This window comes from Alternaria burnsii (assembly GCF_013036055.1).
Source record: "Alternaria burnsii strain CBS107.38 chromosome Unknown 746, whole genome shotgun sequence".
In the NCBI taxonomy this organism is placed as follows: domain Eukaryota; kingdom Fungi; phylum Ascomycota; class Dothideomycetes; order Pleosporales; family Pleosporaceae; genus Alternaria; species Alternaria burnsii.
Window position 1 is genome coordinate 1,292,802 of NW_024066109.1, and position 9,024 is coordinate 1,301,825.

Here is a 9,024-nt window from a genome sequence, read left to right on the forward strand (position 1 = left end):
ACATGGTATGCGGTATGAGCAACGTATGCTGCATGGCAGGGTCAATCGTATGAATATTAAGGTATTCTTCGCAAAGAGAACGTAACAACAAGCCAGGTCCAGAACAGTTCGTCGACAGAAGTTGTTCTAGGAACCCTTTGCCTCCTGGAGACCTATTTACGTGTGATGCGCTGCAAGGCGCTCGATGAATGCACGCTGCGCCGCTTCCTTCAGAACAGACTACGTATCGGCTAGAGAACATTGTCACAGAATGCGAGAGCATGAAATTTTTTTCTACATCAAGTACTTGTAATGTTCGTTTTTGCGTTACAACCCTTAGGTGAAGGGGGCAGGGGCGATGGTGACGATTCGGGAGGATCGTCCCGTCTAGCGCTGCGGCTAATGACGTGCGACGTGAAACCTGGATGAAGCAACTTGAAAAGCTTCGAGAAGGTGCGCCGAATGCTTCGAAGAGATTAAGATACTACGGTGGCAAGGACAACAGGACAAATGCGATGACTTGTAGTGCGAGACGCGGTGGCGGCGGGAGCGGTCCATATGAGCGATGCACGTAATCTGGGTGTCTGGGTCATTGCCGTCTTCGGTTGGTGTGCTGCATCAGAAGGCCTTAAGGCGCAGAACCAACAGCGCTGTCAATACAGGCTAGTAGCCGTAGTAATTACTGTAGAGCTTCAACCCAAGCCGCCTAGCAACTGCGTAGATGTTCAGGTCCTATTGTACGATACCTCGCTGCGATTGTTGCAGGTGAAGAGCGCTGTCATTCGTGGACTCAGATCCCAATCCGGCAAGGCGCGAAGCCTGACCAAGGATCTCACAAGAGCTTCATCTTCATGCGCCGTAGGAACGCGATTTCCAACACCCTCGACAGTCTCTGGAGCTTACGCTACAAGTGCGATCTCTTTGGCATCTTATTGCCCTGATATATCTGAGCATCTGTCCCTTCCGACACCTCTGCTCGACTGTGCCACACGGAGCATTCCTTCTGCAGGGTTATTTCTCTCTTGCGAGCACCCACAACTTCGTTTCCGACAGGCAAACCGCGTTGAAAACATATCGACACAACTCTGGATTGCCCCGAAAGCAGTCCATGAATTTGTGACTTGTTGATTTAGACTTTGCGTCACATTATCAAGCAAGTCACTGTACTCACTGAGGCGACTTGTCATAGTAAGTACTTCACACCCGCCACTCAGCTCGCGCAAAACTACAGCACGAATACCACAAGTCTACGATTAAACCAGCACAAAACGCGATGGAGTTATTCGGGCGTTGTCTGTTCCCGATACTACTTCGACTGTGTGCTGACACGTCTTGCTGACAGCTCAATCATCGCTCTACCTACCACGCCAGGGAGTGACAATATCAAATACTGACTGGACATCACATCTTGGGTCTGTAAGTAGGGAGTGCTCTACTCGAAAGCTAGCTCTAGCTTTTGCTGCCCTCCGTCATGTCATGATTCTAGGCTAATGGCTGGCTTGTTAGGTCTCTACCTACGGGTCTCACCCAACAACATGCCGCCGAAACGAAAGTTCAAAGGCACAAAGGCCATTTCCAACACCCCTCTCAAGACGCCGCGTAAGTCCGCAAGCCTATTACGACTGCTTTTGTATGCTCCCTAAAGGGTTATGCTAACCTTGGCATAGCCGCTAGCGCATTGTCTAATAAGCGAAGTAGTCTTCAGGGTTCGAAGACATCTCGCCTTGCTCCTTCAGTACCGTTCCAAATGACAACGCGTCGCGGTGCAAAAGGCACGTCTAACCACACGAGCTCGGCTGGGCCATCTAGCGCAAGCTCTGGCAGTCGTCGCAGTTCTCTGAATGAGATTGCGCAAAACGAGGATGCAACGCCCGACCATGAGGATGCGCGACCAGCCAAGCGCAGCCGAACATCGTCCGATTCTGGTTCGCAGCAGAGATCTAATGGCTCTTACGACAACAACACACCCATGAATGGCACGCAAACTCCAGAGCCACAGAAGCCCTCATCTGATGCGACTTCAACGGCACCAAAAGCGGCTGGCAAGAAGAGACGCGCATCAGACGACTCAACACAGTCCAGCAAAACACGTCCAAACGGAGTTCTAACCCGAAACCAAAGCGATGTCTCCGAACAACAACCGCGCAAAAAGCGCAAAACAAAAGAAACAGCAGCAGACACCTCCGCCGACCAACCTCCTGAATTAACGGATGCTAGCACAGCACCCAATTCACCTGAGCAGGTTCCAGATGTTGACGGCCATCAAAGCCTTCAGAACGTTCTGCCGACCAATGGCGATGCCCCTGCAAAGTCCGGCAGGCGTTTGCCCGGTCGTCGGCGCCAACCGCATCCGGACATCAATGTGGAGACTGATTTGCGTCGACAACTCAATCTCAAGATGAGTTACCGCAGTCTTGCAAAGGTTCAGAAGGTCTTGCTAGAAGAGTTGGCGAATCGCACGACGAAGAATCTTGAGGACGATCCTCGATACCACAAAAAATGTCCCGAGTACGATGCTGTTATGGCCCAGCTGGACCAACGCCGCGACGCTCGCCTGGACCAAGTCAATGCTATGCGCACATATCGCCTCGAAGAATTGGAACGAGTGCGCATTGCTGAGGAGCATATCCAGCGCGAGCAGTATGTCAACAGATTTCGAGAGCTACAAGATGACTTTATGCTTCAAATATTCTACCGCGCCAAGCAACTCGAACGGGAGATGAAGGGCCAGGAGGCCGACGCCACAGACGATGAAGACAACATCCTTCCTCCTACTTTCAGTGACGAACCTCTTCATGCTGATGATTATCGTATCGGCTCGAAGTTTGCCTCACGTAGCAGAGCTTACGTTGAGGCAGACAAGGAGCTCAAGAACGATTCCGTGCGGCGACAGTTCACCGCAGCACGTGTCGCTTTTGTCGAGAACGATGAAGAGGCTGATGATTCTATCGACGACGTTGCTGGTGGCTTTGCAAAGTTTGACGGACCAGATCGCACAGAAGCGATCGCACATTATAACATCACCAGTCTCGCTGATGCCGCCGTTGAAGTTGAAAGGACGCCAACACCACAACCAGAACCACCCAAGGCCGAAATTATTTCGAACGAGCATGCCGCTCTGCTCATGATGCTTGCTGACGTATCAGCACATCAGCCGCGCACCACGGCCGTGCCAAAGCCTCAGTACCACTACCCAGACCCGCGCCAACAGCCGCCACCGCCTCCACGAGCGACAACGCCTATTATAAAACAGGAGCCTGCACGAGAAAAATCCCCCGAGTTCGCACAGCCAGCGGTACCGTTGGGATTACCGTCTCAAGCTGCGCATAGCAGTCCTCCTAAGAGCACCCAAGCTGCAGTAGATCTGACTGAAAGTGGCCCTCTTTCTGAAGCTAGTGCCACGGCTTCAGCGAAAGAAACTGAAGTTCCGGCGAAACCAACGCCAAGGTTATCAACACATAGAATCATGGACATCCTCAACGATGATCAGGAGGTCCCTGTCTCTAGGAACAGGGAGTCTCTGCCCCCAGCTCGAGAGCCGAGTACACCATCAATGCGAGAAGCTTCTACTCATCGTCGGACACCATCCAGGAGCGACGCGCTTAGGGTAGACGCTGTGATGAACAAGGAAGAGCCGCCTATAGATCAGGCATTGATGGATGCGTTGAGTGGCCCGCCTCAAAGCAACCCACCATCTTCCCCACCATCAAATACTCAATCTTGGCAACAACAACCTCCTCCGCCTCCATCACAACAACAGCAACAATCAAGTATCCCACCACAGACACAGGAGCCCGAAGAGTCGTTGCGTCGTCGGGATCCTTTACAAAAGATTAGGGAACTTCTGGACAGGAAGGCACGCGAGCTTGGTCGAGAACCTCCCGATCGTTCCCACTATAGACAGGGGCCGCCTGCCTGGTACAGAGCAACTACTCAATCCTCAAACACACAAGAACGAGCTGAAGTCGCGGCATACGATCCAACGAGGCCATCAACCGGCCTGTACGATGGTTTGTCAGGCATGTTTGCAGCCCGTCGACAATCCAACGAACAACCTCCCCAGCAATGGGAACATGATAGACGGATGAGTGGTCATCAGGTGTCTCAAGAGTCCGCATCATCGCCATACCAAGGTCATGCTTCACAGCCTCGTTATGGGGAACAGAACAAGTCAGGCCGGACTCCACCAACACATCAGAGCCCATATGCTCCACCCGCAGGAGCATTGCCACTTCCGCCAAAGCCTCCTGGGCCATTGCCATCCGCACCGCCCATCAACTACCGCTTCGCACATTATGATCCTGCACCGCCTCGCCAGCCATATCCACCGCAATCACCAAGCTACCCACCAACGTCGCACCCGCCTCAAGGGCCGCCGCCGCCACCGTACCCACAACCATACGGCGGTGCACCGTCATACCAAGGTGGCTACATACCACCACCAGGATCTTTTCAAGCACCTCCCCCTCCATCATCGAGCACAGGCTCATACCAACCACTCAAGATCCACCAGTACGGGGGTCAACCAATACTTCCCGCAAATATGGCGCCTCCGCCACAAAGCGGGCCACCGCCTCTACCTTACATCGGGCAGTCAGGACCACCGCAACAGGGTCCTCCCCCTTCTCAACAACAGGCCTACTCCCCAACGCATCCCCATACTTTACCGATGCACTACGAACAGCGTGAAGGGCAGCCTCAAAACAACGGTGAACGTTCGTCTGATCCACAATCAAGACCTAGGCGGCAGTATAGGAGCTACCACGCCCCTGGAACACAGTTCAGGAGCTATCAGGGACCGGGAGAGCAACGGAGGAGGGGCAATTAAACACATCTCTGATTGCAACGAGAATAGTAATTGTACATTATGAATGATTCTGCTGTCGTTATCCGATCATTTTCTTTGTACAGGGTGGTTGCATAAAGCGGGTTCTTTTGGTTAACTGCATTGTTGCTTTCTTGCGCAGTTCTATAGCATTACTTCATTCTGGATACCCTGGGCGGCCGCGCAGGTTTCGCGTGGAGGGATTTTTTCTTTCGGTAGAATCTTCATTGATATCCATGTTCTGATGATGTCCATAATAAGTCTTGTTGCCGCGGAGATTGCCATGGTAATGTGTGATACCTGCCTGCTGGTTAGTCGCTAATGAAGGGAAGAATATGTTTAAAGATTGCGTAAAGGATTATCAAGTATAGAAGTTGGGTATCACTATTGCTATCGCTGCTCCGCTCTAATATAACCAAAACACAACATTTGCACGAGCACTTCGCACAAACCTCATTCTTCTCATCCCACCCACTCACACCTTCTATGCTCTCCTCTTGACTCTAGGCGTAGGCGTCCAATCCTGTCCTAACCCAGATCCCCCCTTTCTATCCCCACCGAACCCAGCACTGCCTCCACCCCTTGGTGTCGCATTTCCCATTCTCTCAAATAGCCTCTGAGCGGCGGGCGTCAAATCTCCTTTCGCTTTCCTTCCTGGTGTCATGCCGCCAATAGCAGGTCCTCTCTTTGGCGTCGGCGCGCTTAAGAATCTCGGCGTCTCACTTGTGAATATTCCCAAGCCCGAGCCTGTTGGCTTCGTCTGCTTGTCAGTGTTGGATCGTTTAGCACCAATCTGTTCGACCATTTTGTGATGCATCTTCTCGCGCGACGACGAGTCGTTGATTGTGAACGGTGTGGCTTTGTCACTACTGCCTAGACCGTAGCGTTCTAGGAGGTCGGTGGGTGCGTCGTCGTCGTCATCGTCAGAGGGAGAAGGGGGTTGCGCGTCGACGAAAGCGTAGCCGTTCACTCGGGGTGTTTCGCTCCCAGTGTAACCTCCTTCGCTGGGATTGAGACGCGGACGTCCTGCAACAGCATCACGGACGGCTGAGAGGGTGGGACTGGGTGGACGAGGAGGGTCTGCTTCGGGAGCGGGGAGGCGAGTATTGTTGTAGAGGACTTTCTTTGGAGGTGCGAGGGAGGTGTTTTCGGCTTGTTGCGCGCGAGTCGGTGCCCATTGTTCTACGCTGTCAGGGCCGAACATGAGGCTGTTTCGGGCAGTATGTCGGTGTCCTGTGGGCGCTGCCGGTCGATCATCGAGGTTCTGGCTTGGTCGTGTGCTGAGTATCATGTCCTTGCCTCCAGACGCAGTGGCTCTAGCTTCGATGACCTTCTGTTGTGCTACGCGCTGCTTGCTCGCGTACATGTTGCCTTCCCGTAGCCAGATGTTCTTCTCGAATTTTGTCTTATTCTGCTTGTCAATGATTTGGCTGAAACTCTCCTGGTCTTCGCTCGTGTATTTTGCTTGGAATGCGCCTAAGCTCATGTTTAGGTCGACATTATCCAGTTTGCCCAGGCCTTCCTCGTCGTCTTCAATTTCCGGCCCAGCGAGTGTAACAGGTGTGTCTGCGCCCCATACACTTGGAGTCTTGTCACCAGCTCCGCCTGTCTTGTCGAACCTCGTTCTCGCTGCCATCTTTCTTTGTCCGCTCGGCACAGGAGTCATGACCTGTGTGAGCTTCTGGCCGGCTTCTCTGATCCATGACCGATCTTTGCTTTCCACAGCGTTGAGATACTCGCGTTGTGCGTCTGCTTCTGCTAACCCTGGGAAAAAGTCGCGGCGAATGATGTGCGAAACGGCGGAAACATAGGTATCTTCGTCTAGGACTACCGAAGGGCGTTTTATACGTTTGGGGGCGGGCGGTGGCGGCATAAGCGCATTGGATGCGCTGCGCTTCGTGAGCGCTGTCGAGTCTGACATGATGCGGTTGGGGTGGGGTGAGGTTCAAGAGGCGAATGGAGGTTTCTGTCCGAAGATGCGATAGATCCAAGGAACTATGCGAATGGAAATGTCGCTAAATGGTGGGGAGAGAGATTCGGTATGTGTTTGGCACCCACATGGGTTAGTGAAAGAGCGTTGGCGCAAAGTGACTTTCGTGAACGATGATGTCTTAGCGTCGGCAGAAAGTGTCCACCGCTTCCAGCCCTATCAGCCATGCTAATTGTGGGTGCAAGGTACCTGCATACTTACCCATTTCAGTGACACAAGATACTAGCTTAGTCGAATAGTCCTCGAATAATAGCACACGATCAGAATGAGATTACTCCAGGAGATATAACATAGCGCTACTCTTAACATTGTTTTCCACATCATATCTGTTTTGATTGATGTGCACACGTCGCACATACTATCCTCTCATAAGGGAACCCAGCTGCTCATATACCTCGGATACCAACATAATGACATTGGCGAGCCTGTAACGTGCCGCGGCAACAAGATGATCCAATGTCCCGCTGTTCCTGCACGTCGAATGCTTCTTCCGAGCACTTTGTAGTTCGGGACGATATCGTAATCTTTTCAGCATTCCACCACGACTGATGGCAAGTGGAGTAGAAATAAGGAATCCTATCCAAGAACCATAATCTAATAGAAAGATTCAACCATGGCGTCCTTGTGGGTGGTGTTGATGTTGGCGGGGCCGTTGCCCTCACCGAGCCTGAAGACGGACTCGACGACGGAGAGCTCGGTCGCTGTAGTATCGAGACCTGAATTTCCCAATTAGTCCTTGGCCTTGATGTTCTTCAATCAGTATGCACATACCAGTAACAGCCATCCAGTCGTTGACGACCATGCCCGCACCCACGACCGCGCTACCGCGGTTTACACTACCGGCCACAAGCGGCACTTGGAGCAAACTCGACAGCTCATCTTGGTCCTGAATGCTTGTCTTTGGGTGCACAATACCACCCTGATTGCTGAGAGCCATGTAGCTGCCAGTGAGCACGTTGTCCGCGATAGTCTGCCGGAAAACCTCGACGCCTAGTACATCTGCTATTATCTCCTCCGTTTCGCGTTCAATGTCCGGGTGTACGAGAGCAACGTGGTCGTTGCAACATATCACGTTGCCAAGGGCTGATAATCGTTCTTCTATTCTCTGAATCTTGACTTCGTCAGGTATGGAGTTTCGGAGATGCTGGAGTTCTTGGTCGGTGGTTGTGGTAGGAACGAGGAGACCTTTCTTGTTGCTGGGAATGTGTTAGAGTATTTTCTTGTAGCATTGTTTAAATATGGCAAGATGCCACGAGTCGGGATACATACCCAGCAGTCAGTCTGCCGACGATTCTGGTTCCAGCAATGGTGGCGTGGCAGATGGGAATGACATCTTGGAGTTCTGCTTCGAAGACACTGTCGCGCCACTGTCAGTACATATTTTTTCGCAGTGTATGCTCGCCATGGTCGCACAACATGCTACCGCACGACATCGAGCCGGGAACAGCTATTGAGCTATGCGCACCTGTAAAAGTTCTCGCTTGCGCCGACTGCGACAATCGCATACGCATTTGTGAGTGTGGAGAAGACACCGACTTCGTTGGAGTTTTCGAACTGAGCGCGGACAGCCATGATTATTGAATCGACGTTGGGGTCTTTTTGTGAGGCTCTTTGGGGTGGTTAGAAGAAAGAAGGCAGGGGTATTTAGTGCGCGGTGGGTAAGCTGGTCGTGAATCTGCAGAAACTGTGAAGGCGGGACTATTTTGTAAAGAGCGACATCATAAGCCCCGCTACCCAATCGGAGCTAGCGCAGTTCGACTCATCCTGAGTGAACCCTGCATATGAGCAAAGTCCCACTGGAAACTTCGCCACTGCATCTACATGCTCGTGCTGCTATGACTGTGAATCTGAAGAGTCATCACTTGGCGAGTTCGTCGAATGAGATGACATGTTCGTCTTGTCGACGTGCTGCGACTCGGTCCCGTCACCGTGCGTACTTTGGACGTGTTACTGGGATCGCACGTCCATTATCGTGAAGCAAGCCACCGTCCTTGACATCTGCAATACATGGCTGTGCACTCGTCAATTTCGCAACATGCAGCCTCATGGCAACGCGACACAGCGCTTAGCAACGACCGAAAAGCTCGGTGATAAACTTTCGGAGCATTGATCAAAAGCGACACAAGTCCATAAAAGTGTTCGAGGCTTGATCAGAGCATCCGCTATGAGCAAGCGCACGGTGCGACGCTCCACTTGACATATGTCACGACATTGCCGTCCTCTGTGGGCT

At 52.3% G+C, this 9,024-nt stretch overlaps 3 protein-coding genes across 3 annotated transcripts; 1 reads left to right on the forward strand and 2 right to left on the reverse strand.

Moving 5' to 3' along the window:
• Positions 1-1,514: 1,514 nt before the first annotated feature.
• Positions 1,515-4,807, forward strand: GT037_002992 (uncharacterized protein; the record flags this gene model as incomplete). The annotated part of the gene is made up of 2 exons (XM_038928039.1): positions 1,515-1,578; positions 1,647-4,807. 2 exons carry the CDS (start codon positions 1,515-1,517, stop codon positions 4,805-4,807), a joined length of 3,225 nt encoding a protein of 1,074 aa, XP_038789317.1.
• Positions 4,808-5,288: 481 nt separating this feature from the next.
• GT037_002993 (uncharacterized protein) lies at positions 5,289-6,725 on the reverse strand (the record flags this gene model as incomplete). Its single annotated transcript, XM_038928040.1, has 1 exon — positions 5,289-6,725. The coding sequence occupies one exon, from the start codon at positions 6,723-6,725 to the stop codon at positions 5,289-5,291; it is 1,437 nt and encodes a 478-aa protein (XP_038789318.1).
• Positions 6,726-7,388: 663 nt separating this feature from the next.
• On the reverse strand, positions 7,389-8,366 carry GT037_002994 (eukaryotic translation initiation factor 6; the record flags this gene model as incomplete). Its single annotated transcript, XM_038928041.1, has 4 exons — positions 7,389-7,510; positions 7,566-7,990; positions 8,064-8,150; positions 8,260-8,366. 4 exons carry the CDS (start codon positions 8,364-8,366, stop codon positions 7,389-7,391), a joined length of 741 nt encoding a protein of 246 aa, XP_038789319.1.
• Positions 8,367-9,024: the final 658 nt, after the last annotated feature.